At 35.3% G+C, this 21,343-nt stretch overlaps 1 protein-coding gene across 4 annotated transcripts in view; it reads right to left on the bottom strand.

Moving 5' to 3' along the window:
- Positions 1-602: 602 nt before the first annotated feature.
- Dmxl1 (Dmx like 1) overlaps positions 603-21,343 on the bottom strand; it is a 129,757-nt gene continuing 109,016 nt past the window's right edge. For all 4 annotated transcript variants that reach the window (XM_029471979.1, XM_029471981.1, XM_021150434.2 and 1 more), the window contains 6 exons: positions 13,069-13,196; positions 8,857-8,949; positions 7,579-7,670; positions 6,542-6,594; positions 3,573-3,790; positions 603-2,674 (listed from right to left, as the gene is read on the bottom strand). In XM_029471979.1, coding sequence (XP_029327839.1) covers positions 2,450-2,674; positions 3,573-3,790; positions 6,542-6,594; positions 7,579-7,670; positions 8,857-8,949; positions 13,069-13,196 — 809 coding nt within the window. In that variant the 3' untranslated portion in view covers positions 603-2,449. The remainder of the gene's footprint in view (positions 2,675-3,572; positions 3,791-6,541; positions 6,595-7,578; positions 7,671-8,856; positions 8,950-13,068; positions 13,197-21,343) is intronic.

Here is a 21,343-nt window from a genome sequence, read left to right as displayed (position 1 = left end):
TTTCAGGCTGTATAAGCATTTCCTGAAATGTCTAATTATATTGTTTCAGTCAATGAGATCCACTTGAACATTTTTACTGTTTTAAAAAACAAGCAAACCTCATTTTTAACTAAAGAATGTCTGTAAGGGTTAACTGCTGACTTAGCTTATACCCAGTCCCTTTAAAGTTCTGTAAGCACAACAGCAAATGTTCTACCTTATCTAAAAGCAAACAGTGGGACCAAAGGAAAATCAAGTAAGCAGTGTTTCACAGTGGTAAGAGAAATCCAGGATTTTAGAACATGAGACCTGCCGTGTTATAAATCTCTGTAACAGAGCTACTCTATCAAAACAGAGCATGGAAGTTAATTGTGATGTGACCATTTCATTTGTGTGAATAATGAAAATTTAAGTGTATTTGTATTATTTTCTATACACATTTCAATTATTTAATGAGTACCCAGTAAGTAAAAAATATTGCAGAAAAGAACAAGAAGGTATTTGAGGAAATTAAATTATCTCTTCAATCATCACATATAGAAATTCTGAATTTAAAAGTCACATAATTAAAATCAACTAAACTGGCAGAAGTATTTCTTAACACAAAAGCATGCGAAAAAAAATCACTGCATGATTGTTTATTTAAAATATGACTCTGGATGTAAATACATATGGACTTACATAATGTTGTTATTCATATAAACTTTCAATTAAAATGCTCAATAGTTCATCCCTGAAGCCTTTTGATTTTAATAAACACAATAGTAAATTTTCTTTCTTATGGAAAGTGTTTAAAGCCTTTTGAATCTTGATTTGTGAAGAGATTACTAAAAAATAACTTAGCTACATCAAAGAAAATATTGTTTGTAATGTTGTCACAGATTCCTCCATGGCAAATAGTCATATATTGCTATTGCACAATTTACAGGTACAGTTTATTCTGTGCATATAAACTCTCTATAATCACAGTGTTTTCACTGTAACTTGCTCACTATATTTAAAATATGAAATACAATTACAAAACCTTTAACAATACACTTTTATAATAAAAGTATCCTGAGGATATTACAAAATTCATTTACCAGCCCTTCATTTCTTTGCTTTGACTCTTCAATTCCTAATAGTTTTCCATATTTCATTACATAAAAATGGCCATTTCTGGTTCTAACTAAAAATAGATTTGAGCTAAATAGTATGTAACTGTCCCTTAAACACTTATTCTACGGCCAGTCTCATTGGCTAAAAATCAAGTATTTTTTTTCAAGTTTTTTTATAATTCTGAATCAGAAAAGATATAGCACAAAACAGACAGAAATAGGGTTAGCATATTTAAGATAGAGGCATTGTAAATTTTAAATATTTTGGTCAAATTTTATAATAAAATAATATTTTGGCAAAAATAATAAAATATAACATTTATTTCCTATCAATGTAGATCTGCAGGGCATTGTACATTTGTAAATACTATACTTAATTTGACTGTTTTCACATTTGATTCTAAAAACACTGCTATAACATTTTTAGAATTTTTAGACTAAATTCATCTTAAAAGAAATAAAACAAAATTTAACTAAAATGTCTGATCATGAAAACGGCTGACAAATTTATAATATAAATGCCTTGTGTGCCACACAACATCTTTATTGCCTACTGAGACTTATTTGATTCAGTATCTTTAAAATAATAATAATTTTAAAGCTTCTTAAAAGTGACATTAAGGTTAAAATAATTTAAAAACTTAAAAAAAACCAGAGTTTTATACTGCGGCAGTAGGTGTTATGGCACAAAATACATGAAAAGACTTGTAGCTTCTGTTTCTGTATATACAATATCAAGTAAGATGTATAAGATATATATATATATACACATATATGCACACATATATACATACATACACATAAATACATTTACATACACACATCTGGGTTATAGAAGGGAAAGAGAAAAATGAATAAACTCTTGGATTCTCTTATCACTGAAGTCCCAATAGCAGTTTTAGTGCCAATGTCTTATCTGTATCTATATAAAGTTCTCATTATTAACAGGAAAAGGATTAGAGCTGTCTGTGTGACGGAGAAGTGAGAAGGGGGTGAGTTCAGTGGTGAGTGTTCTCTTGGTCGGCACCTCTCTTAAGGGTTTTACTGTCTGTGGACTTCATGCAGCAGTGCTTGCAGAGTTCATAACAATGAGAAAACAAAGTCCCTTTAACACGATGGCATGTTTACTAAAATATACTCTGAATAAGTATGAATACAGCATTATTCATACACTCTATGTTAGGCAATAGGCTCTAACGCTGAATGACCTGTTATCTCTTAAGGCATCAGTGCATCGAGGGCAAAGCTCCATAAAATAAACAGGAAAACAAGAAAGCATGAGTTCCTCCATGGTGCAGGTGATTATTGTGCACTGCACCTGCTCGCTACTTCTACAAAACAGGTAATAAGTCATATACCCTCTTGTGAAAATGTTACAGCATAAATTTCACATCATTTTTCAACACCTCGTTTAAAGGGCTAAACTGATCCGGCAGTATCCTCATTTTCATTGTTCCATCAGCTCCACAAGAGAAAATGTGATTTGCTGGTCCTGTCTCAATTTGCATGACTCCAGTTCCAATATTTCTAAAAATAGACTGCCGAGCATGTTCACTGATAAAAGTATGGAGAAGACTAAAGGTCGAAAGACTCCAAATCTGAAAGATATGAAGGACAAAATGAAAACGGAGGCTGGTGATTGATTTATGAATTCCAAATAAAATTCAACTCCCTTCCTGTGCAGTTAGGACATTTCTAAAACAAGGATAACCAGTATCTGTGTGAGCTGTGATCAATCTCCTGATTCTCTATAGGCTGTAACCATTCATCAATTGCTTTCTTTTTTTTTTTTTTTTGTTACTCAAAGTCCATCCACTGAGAGTAGGAATTACTGTTAATGCACTGAAGATGCAAGTACAGGAAAGGAGGAGAAAACTCTATTCGGGGAAAATCCCAAACCTATTCCTAGATTACCCTGTAGTACTTCATCTTGTGAACAATCCTGCCCTCTATTTAGATTTGCTTATAAAAGGAATTATCCAAAATTCTAGCCATGTGATGCTTGAGTGTGTAATTCTACTTTGTTATAAAATTTCCTCTCAGTTCTTTGTTTTGTCTTGTTTCTTTCTCTGAGAGTGATGAGAATTGAAACCCTGGTAGCCTTACCAGCAGCAACAGGTTGAAATTAAAAAAGTGGCTTCAAATCAAAGAAAAATAATTCTGCTAGGATATATTCAGCTAACCTAGAAATTTAGTAACCATATAACAAAGAATAGAGTTAAGATTTATCTTCTTATAATATCTGAAATATATTTAAATCCATAGAAAATTTAATTCTTAAGCATTAATTAAGCATATTTTAAAACTAGTAAAAATATAAAATTTAAAGTTAAAAGTATGTCCATTCATTAAAGGACTTATTAAACAGTAACTAGCATTGTTGGCTAAAATAGAACTAATTCAACTATTATTTGGAGTATGTTGGTATCATAAATATAAGGGCCTAAGTTTCTAATTGTTTTCATATTATAGATACCACGTATCAACTGTATTTACCTTTATATTGCCTTCTGCAGATCCTGTAACAAAGTACTCTTCAGTTGGATCAATAGCAATGGCTTTAACAGGGGAATCATGGCTCTGAAAAAGCTGCCTCTGTTGTCGTTGTCGAAGGTCAAATATACATGTGAAACCTTTTCTGCCACCCGATATGAGGAGTTGATGTTTGGGAGCATAGGCTAAAACTGTAGCCCCACTATCATGGCAGGTAAAAGCTGAAGGTCAAAACAAGAAGGTTAAAGTCACTTAGTAATAGAAGAAACAGGCTTCCATTAGGTGCGTGAGATGGGATGAACAGACTTGCTTTCCTGCCTAAGCCAACTTAAAAACCAATGCAATGTAAGGAATGATTGGATAAACCAAACATGAGACAATGAAGAATGACCGTGGAGAGAAGAAAACAGAGGTAGACATAGGGTTGTTCTAGCAAACTGCCTACAGTTTTGCGTCAGAACTGGACACAATAGCATCAAATGGTTGAATAGTATCTATTATATAAGTATGACAATTTATAAATATACATTCATAAATATTATAACGCTGCTAAGCACATTCCTGTACAAGCCTTTTTGTAGCTTTCATATATAAAACAGTACATACAGGTGGATCATGCTAGGCACAGGTTTAACTTTATTATAATTCTAAGGTTTTCAAAGTGGTTGTTATCTTGTAGCACACTGAATGGACTTTTTTCCGGATTACTTTATCTTGATCATATTTTCACAAGCTTACTTACCATTCAAATAATGAGAAAAAGACTATTTAAAAATCCTTGGATATATCATCACTTTGTTCATAAAACTGTTTGTTAACTGTTAAATGTAAAAATTCATCTCCAAACTGGAGCTAGAGAAAGTACCCAAGGAGCTGAAGGGGTCTGCAACCCTATAGGAGGAACAATAATATGAACTAACCAGTACCCCCGGAGCTCGTGTCTCTAGCTGCATATGTAGCAGAAGATGGCCGAGTCGGCCATCTGTGGGAAGAGAGGCCCTTGGTCTTGCGAAGATCATATGCCCCACTACAGGGGAATGCCAGGGCCAGGAAGCAGGAGTGGGCGGGTTGGGGAGCAGAGCAGGGGGAGGGTATAGGGGACTTTGGGGATAGCATTTGAAATGTAAATAAAGAAAATATCTAATAAAAAAAGAAAAAAAATCATCTCCAAACCAAAGCCACCTAGTTTTTCCTGCCCCCCCCCATTAGTTTGCACTTTATACGTAGCTATACAACCCATTTGTAGCTAAATTTGTGAAAAGTGAGGTCTGTGTTAAAGGTATTTTTGGTTGTTTCATGTCACTATTCAATTCTTTTTTTTTTTGTTAGATATTTTCTTCTTTTACATTTCAAATGTTATCCCAAAAGTCCCCTACCCACCCCCACACTATTCAATTCTTTTAGCACTATATTGAAAACTGTTTTGTTTTTTTCCGTTCTCTACTGAATTCTTCTGTGCTTCTGTTAAAGTCCATGATATATAAGGGAGTTTATGAGATTCTCTATTTTTTTCAATGCTCTATTTAACTTTTTAAAAAGCCACTGTCACAATGCTTAATTTATTGCAGCTTTACATTAATTGGATTAGGCAGTATGAGTCCTCTAAATTTATTTTTCTTCAGTATTTTGTTGGTTATTTGTTATTTTCATACAAACTTTAGAGTCTGTTTATTGTTATGTGCAAAACAGTTTCCTTGTATTTCATTTACCCTGTTGAATCTATAAAGTTGGGATGAAGTGGCATTATAAACAAAGTTAAATTTTCAAAGCTCTGTAATTCTATATTAATTTAGATCTTCTTTGACTTCTTTAATTATTTTTGTACCTTTCTACATACACATCCTGTATGTGTTTTGTTTGACCAATGCTTCAGTAATTATTTTGGGCACTAATATGATAAGGCTTTTCAAATTTCAAATTACATATATCCACTGTTGGTACAGAGGAAAGCAACTGGTTTAGTATACTGTCCTGAGACAATGTTTTGTGAAGCCCACATCAGCTCTAGGAATTCTCTTTTAGATTTTTCATACAATTATATGATCTAAAAGTTGGCTTTATTTTTTTCCCCTTCTAGTCTGCATAGCTTTTCTTTTTTGCATATGTTACTAGAATATCCAATACAATGTTGTATAGGCGTGGCCAGAGGGTACATAGTATGAGGTTTCTGATGTTCAGGTCTCTGCATTTGCCAATCGGCTAGCACATACACGGCTGCAAATATGCATGTGCACACATACAGAGATGCTATTTATTTTTTTAAGATTTGTTTGCCTGCATGTATGTATATATACCATGTGCATACACCAGAAGAGGATATCAGCTTCTTTGGAACTAGAGTTACCTATGGTTGTGAACCAACATGAGGATACTAGGAATAAAACACAGGTCCTCTGCAAGAGCAACAAATGCTCTAAACCACTGAGCCATCTTTCCAGCCCCAACATATGGTTTTAATATTGTCTTTGTCCCACTATCTCTAGTTAATCACAAGTATCTGTTTGTCTTCAAATACTGATATCATGGGCAAAGTTAACCTTGTAATCTGATTTAAACACAAATCTCTTTTGAAATTATTTTTAATTCATGATTTTCTTTTGAGATAGTCTCCTATAGTCCAGGCTCAAACTCTATGTTGCAAAGGATGGCCTTGACCTTCTGAGTGCTGAGATTACAGACATGTATTAACATGCTATGTGGTGCTGAGGTTCACACCTAGGACTGTGTGTATGCGAGGCAAGCACTCTCCAAATGAGCTACATTCCTAGCTGGAGCTTCAGTTTATAAACTGCCTTTAAAACTTACCATGGGCCGGGCGTGGTGGCTCAGGATGCAGAGGCAGGTGGATTTCTGAGTTCAAGGCCAGCCTGGTCTACAAAGTGAGTTCCAGGACAGCCAGGGCTATACAGAGAAACCCTGTCTTAGAAAACCAAAAAAAAAAAAAAAAAAACCAACCAAACAAAAAAACTTACCATGGACTAAACTATTGGCAGGCGCTACAAGTGTATCCCATAGACATATGTTTCTGGAGGAAAAAAAAGAAGGATTTCTTTTAACTGACAGAAAAATAGAATAAAAAAATAAGCCTAGTATTAAATACCTGAACTTTCTTTAAAGGAATGTTTTTGTTGTTAAATATATAAAAATTGTGTACATAACATTCTCACATAAAAAACTGCTAACTTACAAAACTGAGTTATGCTTTGATAATCATGCACTTAAAAATAAGATTAATGAAGGCTGACTATAGAAATTACTTGATGTATTTACTGATTTCCCAATGTATCAGCTAAATAACACACAAGTCATAGAAAATGCTAGTTAATATAACAGGAAGCGCGCGCGCGTGCGCACACACACACACACACACACACACACACACACACACACACACACTTTCTACTAAACATGGGCCAGAGTCTACAATCTTCAAAGCTAGTTTCTAGTACAAACCGAGGCTTAAAGATGAGTATCAGAAGCTTGGCAAGCTCATGGTCCTGAGCAGCTTAGCTGCTCTGCATGAGTGAGTGAAGAAGACAGATGTTCATGCAAACTGGCAGGTTGATCTGAGTTCCCTATGTTGTTGTGAAAATGACCTACCTAGTAATTATGGCATGGTGAAGACTAAACAAGTTAACTAAATAAGATGGCCAATAAATAAACAGTACCTTTTCAGCTTCAAATTTTCTGGATATATAGAAAATAACATACAAAGAAATGTTCATTTCACCAACAACCACATCCTTTCTTCTAAAGTCTCAATATGAGAACACTAAAAACATTAAAATTCTCAATATGAGAATAAAAATTAAATTAATGGAGGAAAAAAGGATAGTTTTTGTTTTAAATGGTACTAGAATTTTACAAGTTTTATGCCACTAAAAATGATTTATGAAAAAAAATCTTTTTGATAAAAATTCCTAAGGCCTAACTACTTAAGACAAAAGAATACACAACAAAAAATAAATTTAGCTATCCATATACACTTTATTTCAGCTACATCTCTTACCTATTGTCACTTGAAAGACCAGCTGTAGCTATCAGAGAGGAGGAACTAACGAAGACAAAATCATTGGCTGTTTTGTTATGACACTGCCAAGCCTGGAATGGTTATAAACAACAAATGTTACTGTTGCTAGTGGAATTTCCAAGACCAAGTACACGTATGACTAAAATGTGATCATGTTCTTTATGTCTCTTAAAAATAGTTTCTATCTTCTGAACCTTTAAAAAAGTTGGAGAATACAAGAAATTTTCATGTTGATTCTCCCCCTTTCTGTAAAAAATACAGTTTCTGAACCATATTTTTCACTTTTGTTCCAACAACATCTTATAAAGCAAACATACAGAGGTTAAACTTCAAATACCCCCTAGATCTAGTTAAGTGGGAAAAAACAAAAACAAAGCTGTTTTATGCAGACAGAAACCAGGATTTAAGATTATTTTAGATGTAAGTATCTTTGTCAAATTGGCATTATGTATTTTTCAGAAACATTTAAGCTTTTACATAATTGTTGAAAAATCATAAAAAGTTACAATCACACTTAAAGTTGAAGCAAACTTACTACGATACATTTTATCAATTAAAAAAGAAAAGCAATTGTCTCAAGCAGTCTTTTCACTGGAATATAAACTTACACATTTCACACTGTAGTGTAATAAATCTAGGAGGAAAAGAACTCACGAAATCCTTTTCAAGTTACCCTAAACAATCCTCCATTGTGTTTACTCAGATCAATACTGAACTCTAACCTTTAACTTCAGGTGAATTAACAGAACCACAATGCATAATCTTAGTCTTTTTTAATACATATTGTTTATGTTTAGTTCTGTAAAGGGCTTTATTAAAGAACAGACTAAGTAAGTACATTATTTCATCTCTGTAGGCCAATTTTTATGAAGAATCCACACTCTTAAATAGAGATGAAAACAACAGGGTCAGCAGCAAGATGCCCTTTCTAATTTGTTCGTAAGTAAGAGCTAAGTAAGGAAAATAATCTGATACATCTGCCAATCATGTTAATTAGGTAGAAGACTGATTTACAGCTTAGTGAGGTTAGAAAACGTTCCAGTATTTTCTGTGAGTCTCTGAAGGTGTGGTGCTGTACCCATTAACTTTCTAAAGTTTACTCAGTAATTTTTACATATTACAACAGGAGCCTATAATAGCAACTGAACAGATAAGAATAGAAGTGTTTTATTTATTAATTTTAATATTACTTGTTTCAAACTTAGCCTTGGTTCTTAAACATAAACTTCTATGATATATATATAATTTCTTGCTTACCAGATATGGCTTAGGCATGCTCCCAGTAACTGGGCAACACTTCCAGTTTGTTTGGTACAAACTTAAATATCCATCAGCATCAACAATTCCAAACTTTAAAAAAAAAATCAAATTATTAATGCAAATAAAAGCACACATTTATCTTTATCATCAATGTGACACAATGTTTAGCATTTGATTGCTAAAGACTGTACCTTTTAATTTTTTTATATACCACTTTAAGAAAACTTCCAGTGTAGAAAGAAGCAAACATAGTTAAGTAATGTGTACCACTAGTGTATATAGTTCTTATAACTTTTTCTTTTAAAAAAAAATGCATAGTGAATTAACTATTAGGCCATACAAAACCTTTGTGTAAATACAAATATAGGTGTTCACAAAAACAAACAAACAAACCCAAAAACCTAAAATAAGGTCTTTCAAAAACATGCAATTTGAAAAATACATAAATCAGGTGAGCTGGCATGGCACTACACACCTGTGATTCACCCTTTAGAAGGCTGAGGAAGGAGGAGGATTGCTCTGAGTTTCAGGACAGCAAGGCCTACATAACGAGTATCTTGGGACACTAAACTACAGTGTAACATCCTATGTCAAAAAAACCAACAAAAAACACAAAAATCCCTCAAAAGCACAAAACAAAACAAACAAAAAACCCTTAATCAAAAAGTAAAAATACACAAACAATAGAAAGTTAAAATAAGACTTAATTATCATAGTCAAATAGTTCTTTTTCTGAATCTCAAGGTAAATTTAATTGGGAAGACACTAAATTAAGTATAGGAGAATGTGATACAGACCTCACAGGTAAAAATAGCTAGCTTTTTTTTTTTTTAAGACATTATAAAAACAGTTCATGCTCGTAAGGGGACTCACACCTGTAAACCCCAATCATTTAGGAGGCTAAAGCAGAAGAAAGGATTGTCATGAACTTAAGGCCAATATGAGCCACAGAGTGAGATCCTGTTTAAAAAACAAACAAACAAACAAACAAACAAACAAACAAACAAAAAAGGTGCATGCTTAGAAATTATATAAAACTCATGTTTATTTTGGACCCAGTCTTCTTCTAATTCTAGATCAACCACCTATTATAACAAGCTGATTATTTCCTGTAAGATTTCTTTTTATGAATATTTAAACACGAATATAAATTTTTATAGCAAATTGGATAATATACAGATAAAAGTTTACATTTTAAGTTGATTTTAACTAACCTCTCAAGACAGAAATCTAGCTATTCTTGTACTGGGGTGGCACTGCAGTGTATAGATGTCTTACAATTGTAAACTTTCTTTTTATAGACAGTTTTCAACTTATTCTATTATAAAAGGCGCTGCTTTGACCATTCATTCATACACCTCTTTATGTTATATAGACTAAAAATTTAGAGTTGGGAACGCTTTGCATCAATTAAAATTGAAAGATGAAGCTGGCAAGATTGATGACCTCATTTGGTTCCCTGGGACCCATATAGTGAAGGAAGGAAGGAAACCCCTCGAAGTTGCCGTAGACCTCCACAGTATGCTCTTGCCCTCCCCTCCCAAAGTTCAAAAAATGTAAATATTTGAAAATTGAAGGTAAAATCAATTTTAAGCAAAATATTTGAAACTCACTACTTATTTATTCTTACATATTAGTAACACAAGGAACTGTCAAAATTTAAAATATTTATCAAGTTTTAATTTTCAGTGATGATTACTGAACATATCCAAGTTTTGGCAAACTTCATATTGTTTATTTACTACTCTAATGTTTTCTGAAAACTCTGATAGCCTACTGTTTTTATATTTGTTTTACTTTCTCACTACCTAGCCCTTTTTTCTAGTTTATTCTGTTTTCTGGAGTAGAGCTAGATTTGTTCTTCAGCAGGTATAAACATAGAATATATATTCAAATAGTGTTAATTTGAAATACAGTTTGGCTGAACGTCAACTTATTTCTCACTCCTTATCGAACAGGATTCTGTAAATATAACTCTACTAACTTTAACTTTCTCCTTTTAATAGGAATTTTGAACAGCTTGATTCCGATTGTTTGAAAAATAAGGTGAGTAACATTTACAACTCCATTTCTTTCACATTTAGAGGACTATTTCTTTATACTTGAATCAAAACAAAACCTAGGATATGTGCACACATATCTGTCAAATCATCTTAGTACTAGGTAGTCCCTTTTGTTGTGAAATTATATTCTTTGCTTTCAACAAATAACAAGTACTGTTTCCCCCTACTACTTTGATTTTTCTAAAATATTCCCTGAACTATTTCCCAGGGGATAATTTCTTATTTGGTGCTTCCTCAACATACACACATACATACTTGTTTTTTACATTTATGTTCACTGACGCCCATTTTTGAGAACTGTGTTTTTAATTTGTAAAAACGGTTCCCTGTTCTATGTTGTTTCATTGATAGCATTTCTGAATCTCTTAATTAATTTCTCATGTCATTTATTAGTCTTATTTATCTTAGTTTTGTTGAAATTTCAGTCTTTTGAGTGCCCAATTCTATCTGTAATTCACATCCAAACTGATTTACATAACTGGGATGGATTGAGTCTTCTCTACCATTTACTAAGGATGATTCCTTAATGAAGGCTAGAGCATATATAGGTGTTGTGCTATTTGGTTCCATCACATGGTTAAAGTAAATGAAAAGTTAACTGCTTAGCAAGATATCTGGCAGGCAATGAACTAAAGCCTGTTTTATTTTAAAACAGACTATATGAAGGACTAGTAAGTGCTAATGCTAAAAAAAAAAAAAAAATAAGCCAGACTACAGAATCAAATTATAGAAAAGTTTGAGTATCATACTGATGAATTTGGTAAAAGATATCTTGAAAGGTTTCTCCAAAAAAAAAAAAAAAGATATTACTTATTTTAATTATGTTATTCAAATTACCACCTTAATGGGAAGACGTTCCATCAAAGGAACTATGGATTAACATACACCAACTAGAAGCAACAGCACAGTTAACTAAAATGGAAAGCATAAAAACATAATATTTCAGACTACACTTATTAAGCACTCATAATCTGAAAAAATCTGAAATCCAAAACAGTCTGAAATGTGAACTTGGTGAGCACCATCATAGAAATTTAGGGAAAGAAAAAAGGCTATTTTCTAGGATCTATGTAAACTTTTAGTGATGCGTGATCCTGAAGATAATACCAGACTAATTTATACTTTAAGCCCTTGATTGGAAATAAGTAGCGATGTGAGAAGTTAGTAAAGGGATGGTCTAGAGGTGTTTCAGCAAACTTCTTAAAAAAAAAAACTAAATAAAATATCATCATTTCCCCTTTCTTTCCCTTCCATTCCTCCTTGCCCCACTTAAAATTTATGGCATTCTTTTCTTTATTATTGTTACATATCTATGAATAAATATATAACTAACTTGCCCAGTCTGCTTAGTGTTATTTATATATATGCTTTCAGGGCTGACGATTTTGTATTGGATAATTACGAGGCTTGTCTGTGGAAGAGATCAATTCTTCTTCTCTTGGTAGTCATTAGTTGCCTATGCTCTTTTTGGTCTAGGGCCCTGTGAAATTTCCCACTACGTCGTCTATTTGTGTGGTTACTGCTTAGGTACCGTATCGCTGAGCTGTCATAGGTGTACTTTTCCTGTCATTTCTAGGAGAAAAATCTCACAGCACACCTCCTAGTCACACCCTCTCTTCAATGGCTCTGTAACTAAAGGTTTGCCCTCCATAAGGTCTTTATTCTTCTTAACTCCACTAGTAGAAAATACTAAAAGAAAACATACTAAACAATGGAACTGTAATATCAAAATTCCTATTAAAGCCGTGTGGCTAGTTGACAGTTTGCTGACATGCCATTCTAAGGCAGTGCTTCTCAGGTTTAGAATGCATACAAAATCACAAATGCAGATGACTTAGATCCAACACACCCCAAATTGTACTTGCTGCTTGGCACTGAATCAAACTCTGAGTAAATTCCAGGAACTAAAAAGTTGGACACTTACTGGTCAAAGAAACGTAAGATAGAGCACTGGTCCTTAGGGTACATTTAAATTAAGCTTAGTAGTGATATATATGTACCATAAACTATAGTATACATATACTAAATGTTCTTTCAGAAGAATTCTTATGAGTTAGTACTTTTAAACACTCTGTTAAAAACCTCAAACTAGTGAATTTATACCCCAAACTTTTTAAAAAAAAAATCATTTAATTCTCAATAGTACCTTATTTCCCTGATAGTTAAATCTCATTCTTGTAATTCTTGAATTGCCACCAGATCGAAAACAGGTTATTTGCTGAGAATGGCCCCATTCAAACATTCTGACACTTCCATCTTGAGCTCCGGTCAGATCTGCATTATAAGATGACAAAAATTACATATTTATTTTAAAAAGTTTTGAGAAAATTTATTTAACACAATCTAGAATTATTTAGCAGAGTTATACCTAGGAAATAAATCAATCCATTTGTGTAAATTTCCCTTTTATTTTTCATACAACAAAAATAATATGTACTTCCATTTGAATGTGAGCATGTCTTTAAACAAAACAGTAGAAACATGTATATTAGAAACATATCTATAAATTAAGATTCTTCTCAAAATTATCTTAATAAGTCTTAATACCCTAAAATAAAATTTATGATATTTATAATTATTGTAATTATTAAAAAATAAACCTTTATCAGTTATACTATTAATGTTTAAATTTGTGTTTTTCTCAGAAAAAGACATGTTAAAGGCGGTCTTGAATGACATATTAAAGAAAATTTCATTTTTAAGTTATTCTAACTGGCTGTTATCTCAAATATATGCTAATGACTCTGATAATACTAATTATTATAAAGATTAATAATATCAGTAGGTAGTTTTGATAATGAGCACTCAGACCTATAACAAATGTCACCCAAATTGTATTAACCATAACTCTCAGAATTAGTGTGGTACAGGAATAATGAAAATCAATACATATAAGATATCCAGCATGCTGCTAATTACACTGTTAGTTGAGTTTTATTAATTCTTCACCAAATAATTTAAATGAATTCAGGCTATTTTAGAGTGTTTTGCTGTGCACTGGGCAGGGTTGAGAGGGCAGCAGCATAATGTCTTGACACCAGCTAGAAGGGATGCTCTCTGCTTCCCATGGTCTTAATTATTTTCTTTTATATTTATGGGTGTTTGACCTGCATATATATTTGTGCAACATGTGCATGCAGTGCCTATAGAGATCAGAAGAGGGTATAGGATCCCCTGGATCTGGAGTTAGATATGGCTGTGAGTTTTATGTGGGTGCTGGGAATGTAACCTGGGTCCTCTGGAAGAGCCACCAGTACTCTTAACCTTTGTGCCATCTCTCTGACCTCACAGACTAATTATAACCAATGAGGATAACCATTTAAAACTATTTAAGTTTTCCAAGTATTGTCTATAGTGCTAAGAACTCTAGGCTACATGGCTCTGGTGTTCTTGAATTGTGGTGTATTAACAACTAAAACACAACTCACTACAAACAGTAAGACAAAAACTGAACCTTTAACTCTAATTAAGAACCTATCACTTCAATGAATCAAATTTCTTTTCATCTTGCTTCCTCGAACACCTTTTAATTTTAGTTCTGCTACCTTGGTGTGATGGCTAATATTTTACTGCCTGGGTCTAGATTCACCTAGGTTGATGAGACATACCTCTGGCTGTGTTTGTGAAGATGTTTCTAGATAGGATTAACTGAGAAAGAAAACTGATGAGCTACAAATAAAGCAGGTTACATCTCATTGGCTAGAGAAGCATATGAAACAGAAGAAGGCAAAGGAGAAAACAAGCTCAAAGAGATAGCACATCCTTTTTCTATGGTTCTTGGCTAGCTCTCACCATACTCATTTCTTCTCAAGTAATCAAAAGACTCGACCCCCTGAAACTTTAAGCCAAAACAAATTATTCCTCCCCTATCAGCTGGTTCTGTCAACTATTTGGTGACAGCACTGAGAACCTAACTCTTGGTAAAGCCATATAAACCACCTGCAGTCTAACTTCGTAAGTTTATGAAAAGGCGAATGTTCAAATAGCCTCCTGATAGTTCTGTGTCAGAAGACAAACACAGAGGAGACTACTTATAAAACTCCTAAAAGCAGCAACCTATCAGGTACAGAAGAGCCTTATATACACTGCTTCTTGCTGCTATTTATAGACTACCAAAAAAATCTCACCCTCAGATTTCAGCTAACAGCTGATTTGAACACTTTCCCAGACTAACTCTGTAGTATGTGTGATATACCAGATGGTGTCCAGCAAAGTGCCTCGGGTAACAGAATTGTGTGTCTTCCTAAATTCAAGTCTAGAACTCCTATATCTCATACTCTACCTAACTTCAGGCATAAACAATATGGACCTTTTATATTTTATTTTTTAGTTTTTGAGAAATGAGTAAACTTTACCAAAGATAATTTAAAATTATGGTAGTTACAATGGGGAAGCTTAAACTAGGCAAATTAATTATTCCTCTCTAGGACTCAATGGATAAAAAGGGATCCCCAACACCTCAGCAACAGTAGAATGCATCTTCTGACAGACAAGCAGAAGTTACGAAAAACCGAGATGGACCAGGGCTAACACCTTTTGAATTTGTTTCTTTTCTCCCTATGTTGTTCCTTCCCCTCCCTGCCTCTATCCTTATCCCTCTCTCTCTGGGTATCTCTTTGTATGTGTATCTGTCTGTCCCTTGTGCCTCACCCCACTCTGTGTGTATGTGTGTGTATACATACATACAGGAAGTCAACTGTGGTATCTTCTTCAAGGGCTTTTCACCATATTTTGAGACAGGGTCTCCCAAGGAACCTGGAGCTTGGCAAATACAGCAAGCCTATCAGGCCAACAAGCCCCGGAGACTCTCCTGCCCAGTGCTGAGATTACAGGTCTGTGCCACCATACCCAGATTTTTCTGTGAGTGTCAGGGATCTGAATTCATGTCATCATGCTGGCTAGCAAGTACTTTACTGATGAGACCATCTCCTCAGCCCCATATATACCTTGTTAAATGACTGTTTACAAAAGGCAAACAAAAAACCTGTACCTCCCCATGGACTCCTTTTATAGTGTACACCTGGGCCCTACAGTCTTTTTATAAGATCTTTTTTTTTTTAAAAAAGATTTATTTATTTATTTTTATGTAAGTACACTGTAGCTGTCTTCAGATGCACCAGAAGAGGGCATCAGATCTCATTATGGGTGGTTGTGAGCCACCATGTGGTTGCTGGGATTTGAACTTCGGACCTTCGGAAGAGCAGTCAGGTGCTCTTACCCACTGAGCCATCTCACCAGCCCCTATAAGATCATTTTAAATCAAGATTTTAGTGATTTTTCTATCTGGCACACGGCTAAAATCAAACCTAAAGATGCATTATTTGTGTGACATTTTTCTGTCTCTAAATTAAAGAGTTCTAGATAACTTGGCTTAAACAACAATAGATTCATAAGTAAATTAAATGTTCCCTAAACTCTCAGAAGGAAGCTGGCCCAAGTATACTTTCAGTTCACATGGACTCAGAGAACCTTTGGTAAATACACGCTACTTTGATCTAGGCTTTTTTACTCTGTGTTACCAAATAGGACCTGATCCCTCCTCACCTGACTGGCATTCTGGAGTCTCTTAAGAGTTTGTCTGTGTTGCCAGATTAACTGACTTTATGTCTAGATCATCTGTAATCTCACTTCTGCAATGTCAGGTGACTCAGCTCCTCCTGGATCTTGCAGTGTCCCCACAGTCTCTGTCTTGGCTGACTTCTCATCCTACAGTCCCCCCAGATCCACCAAGATCTGCCTTCACTTCCCTGTATAGGTAGGTAGGCCCTACTCATCTGTATCACAGAGATCTCTCAGTGCTGTATCTCTGAAATCTCACATCCCTAACCTCTGCTTGACCAGAGATGACTAAGTGGCATAGGAGGACTAGCAACATATATGTTGACCCTTAAATGGTGACTCTTAACTCAGACAATAGAAAACTCTCAAAAAGCCTGCCCTTTCTTGTAAGGGCAGTTCTGATGGTAAAACCTGTTCTCCAATTGGTTCTTGATCTGTAAAGAAAGCCATGGCCCAATTGCTGGGTGGAAGGAATAAGCGGGACTTCTGGGTCCCTGGAGGAAAAAAGAGACAGATGAAGGGAGGAGAGGAGAGTTTACCATGCTCTGGAGAATGACCAAGGAGCCATGTGAGGTCTCAGGAGGAGCGGCAGTCTTTGGCTGCTCCAATAGGTCAGGGATGTTTAGCAGGGACTAGATGTAACGGGCACTAAAGTTTAGGGAAGGTGGGAGGTGTGGAGCTAAGAGTATTAATAAGGGCATGCTAGTAGCGAGTGTTTAGTAATGCCCAGCAATTGTGCCAAGAAGGCAAGTTGAAAATGAGCAACCTGTATGTGTATCTTTTATCTGTGGATTGAAGGGAAACTGGGTGGAGGCTGGTAGCACAGCCCGTTCCTGGAGCTTTGAGGGGAGAGTGAAAGCTACACACAACAGATGGCACATACCATGGAAGGCGAGAATCCACTATTAATTTAGTCATTCTCGGATTGATCACATACTCATAGTGACGTGTAAGTCTAGGAAGAGGGAATATTGGTTTCTCAGGGAGCAGACCAGAGTCATGTGGCTCCATCTCAGCAAACCTGAACAAAGAAACACAGGCTCAGCACACAGTCCCTGGGATTCCCTGCTGTGAAAAGAGACAGGATGGCTGCTCTGAGGCAGAGAACCCAGATAGTAAAAGCAGCCTGCTTCCTGCAAGCAGGTAATCAAAGGATAGAATACTAAAGTTTATTTGTTTGTAAAGATAGAAGGGAATACAGATTTTGCCCAAGCCACATGGGGATCCCCCTTCTCTCCCCCACACAGTTTGGAACTAATACAAAGAGTTTGGGCTCAGAGGCACTGGGTGCCCGGCTGTGCAGAGACAGGTTGCTTGTAGGAAGACAGAGAGAGGCAGACAGTAAAGGCCTCCAAAGCAGATAAAGGATAGAGATAAATGAGATTTAATTCTTTGAAGGATAGAAGGGAGTATACTGTAATTGTTTAAATGTTCTTAAGTATACAGAGACATAAAGCTCTACAGAAGAGAGAAGTCAGGGAGGTTGAATGAAATAATGTTATAAAGCAAATCTAAAAAGGTCTATGCCAAGATAATACTCAAATTCTTTGAACATGAGCTCCACGGGAATTCTGGGATCGATATTCCTGGTATGACAGATTAGAAGCCCAAGAATAGGCCTATACAGTAAGCAAAAGGGAATTTAATTATTGATATTAAAATATTGAGACATTCAATCTTAAAAAATTAGATGGAAGGCAGGGGATAGGGTACCTAGCCTATCTCAGACAGTGAAATTTAGGCCTTGAGAATTATATAGAAAGAGAACCTGGAAATAGGCTCATACAGTAATAGACAAGAAATATTAAATAAAAAATTTAGGCTTTGATCTCATGAAAGTTGGGGCAGGGGACAGTAGAAGCACTGTCTCAACAGATAACATTTGCTTAGAACTGTCTTAATTATCAAAATGAGTGTGATTTTTTTCTTTTTTCTTCTTCTCTTTTTTCCCTGCAATGAAAGCCTCATTTTGCAATGTTCTTCTTCAAATAATAGGAGACTCCTCTATGCACACACTGTACAATGTTAACACTGCCTCCATTAAGCATTAATTAAGAAAGGCCAAAGAATACGATGCTGAGTTTCTTTTAAAATAATTTAAAATATATTAACTTTCCTGAGGCAGATTTTGTGTGAGGTGTCTTAAATAGGTAACTGCTACTCAAAGAATGGTGCTTGGAAGGGTCTGTCTGTTTCGAGCAGTTGGAACTGGAGGGTCCATCCCGTGAGGTCAAGCAGTAGCAACAAACACATGTGACAGCGTGAGCCAGTGATATCAGCACTGATTCCGCACAACTAAGACTTGGTTCCACAATTGGGCCACTTAAGAACTCTGGTCCTTAGAGACAATTGAGAAAACGCAGTTGTACCTTAATATCTGCTGAGAAAATACAAATAAATATGATGCTGATAAACTGCCATCTGACTGACATGCAGTTGAGGAATACCTCCTCGTATGATCTGAATACTCGCTTGTCATTTCCTACACATGCACACCACTGTTTAAAGGAAAATAAAAGCCGGCACTAGTGTATTAGTGGAGCACAGCCCAGTCCACGTGCAGCTGAGTAAGGAACCAAATACCAAAGTTCCTCTGACCAGAACAGAGGAACTTCAAACTATGCAGCCTTTGACTGGAAGTAGGCAGCAGGCACTTCCCAGTTAAGGGAACGTGGACTTGGCCACCACCAGAGAGGCTCTGCAATGTGTCCAAACAACATCCACAACTGCACTTGGATTCAACACAACTAGACTAACAAAGGCTGCTCACCACGGATGAAGACGAGGTAAGGCTGGCACCACAAACATGGGATCATTCAGACCTACTTGCACATGCCATGGAGGAAGGTCCACACTGGTCCAGTGTGACCTGCTTGGCTCCATTCTAGCCAGTCCCTTGTACTGCTTCTGCTGCAGGAGATGGGGTGTCTGGCACTACTAGAAAGTCCTGTACGTGAGGAACTCTTCATTCCAAGCCCGCACCACCTGTCCCCGCCCTGCTGCCACCTCATGAGTGTGATTTTGAGTTTGGTAATTATATTAAAAATCCTCTGGGAGAAAGGTCAAGCTAAACATTTAATTATTTCTTGCTACTGGACCAAGGACATGCTATTTTGGGAGAATGGCTCTGCATTTGTGTTGACAAAAAAAGGAGAATAGGCTCTGGACCCCATTAAGAGTGATATGGATCAGATATGACAGGAGGAGACTCCCTGAAGAACTAGAAAAATTCAAGAGAACCAAACAGGACTGGTAAAGATTCTTTGTGCCATCTTTCACATAGCATGAAGACTTATTATAATTGGTTATTAATAAAATTAACTCATAAAAAAACAGCTGTCTTTCACATGCTCGAACAAGGAGCAGAATTTCTTCTATACCTAATCTGTGCACCCTGCACAATCCATACAGAATCCTAGTGGTACTAAAATTTTGGTTGTGAGATTTATATATTACAGAATATACAACTTCGGTGAGATTCACCCTCAGAGATGCTGAAATGATCTGCTTGGCCCCTGTTTCTGGGAATTGTCATGAATTCCAGAATATCTTGCCTCATCCACCTTTCAGATGGACCGAGTCAGAACTTCAGTCAAGCCCTGATCCTTCTAAGCAAAAGAGACTGGATAACAAATGCTAAGGCTAGCTTTCCTAAAGTCTAACCAAATTTTCTAATTTTGCTACCGCTCTCCACTCCTTTAAAATTTTTTTCGTCACCCTTGTTCAGCTGGAAGAAGTTATAGAGAGTTGTCAGCCCAAAACACTGGGTTTGGGAGGGTCTGGTAATGGTTATTTTACAAATTATAGAAAAATTGTCACTTTAAGGGATAACTTGAGAATGGTCATAATTTTGAATAGGGAAGAAATAGGTGGAATTGATTATGTAGCTAATGTGTACGTTGGAAATAAAGGACATCATAAATTAAATGGACCTAACAAACATCTACAGAACATCCTACCCAAACATAAAAGATACACTTCTTTGCAGTTCATGGAACTGTCTCCAAAATTGATCACACATTATGGCACAAAACAACTCTCAACAAACAGTGAAAAGCTGAACTAACTTCCTGCATTCTGCCTGACTATGGTGGCATAAAACTAGCTATTAATATTAACAGAAACCAGAGAGAATATCCAAATTGCTGGAGACTAAATACCACACAATTCAATCATTAGGTCACTGAAGAAATCAAGAATAAAATAAAAAAGAAATCCCAGAATAGAATGAAAATGAAGACACAACATACCAAAATCTATGAGACAAAATCAAGGCAATCCTAGGAGGAATATGCTTACATTAAACAAACAAACAAACAAACAAAGCCCTGAGATCTTAAATAGCTTAATGATGCATGCAGCTGAAGAATGTGGAAAAAAGAGAACTAAATCCAAACAAGTAGATAAGAAGAAATAATCAAAATCAAAGTAGAAATCAATGAAACAAACAAAAAATAGCAGCACAAGGAAATAGTGAAACAAAAGGTTCTGCCTTTGAAAAGATAAACTAAATTTAAAAACAGACCTTTGGTTTAACTAATCTAAAAGAAGACTCAAATTAATGAAATTAGAACTGAAAAGAGAGACTTTACAACAAATACCAATGAAATTCAGGAGAATCATAAGGGCATTTTATTCTACTAAGTTGGAAAAAAAATCTAAATGAGATGTATGAGCTTCTAGATATATATGTGCAAATTAAACCAAGAAGAAATAAATTACATAAACAGATCCACAAGCAGCAATGAGAGTGAAGTGGCAACAAAAAATCTTCTACACAAAAATATCCTCTCAGACCAGTTGGAGTTATTATAAAAATTCTACAGAACAAAGAAGAATTAACTCTAATACTACTGAAATAT

The sequence above is a fragment of the Mus caroli genome, chromosome 18, assembly GCF_900094665.2.
Source record: "Mus caroli chromosome 18, CAROLI_EIJ_v1.1, whole genome shotgun sequence".
In the NCBI taxonomy this organism is placed as follows: domain Eukaryota; kingdom Metazoa; phylum Chordata; class Mammalia; order Rodentia; family Muridae; genus Mus; species Mus caroli.
The sequence above is the reverse complement of the archived record's forward strand: the minus strand, read 5'-3'. Positions and strand labels throughout refer to the sequence as shown.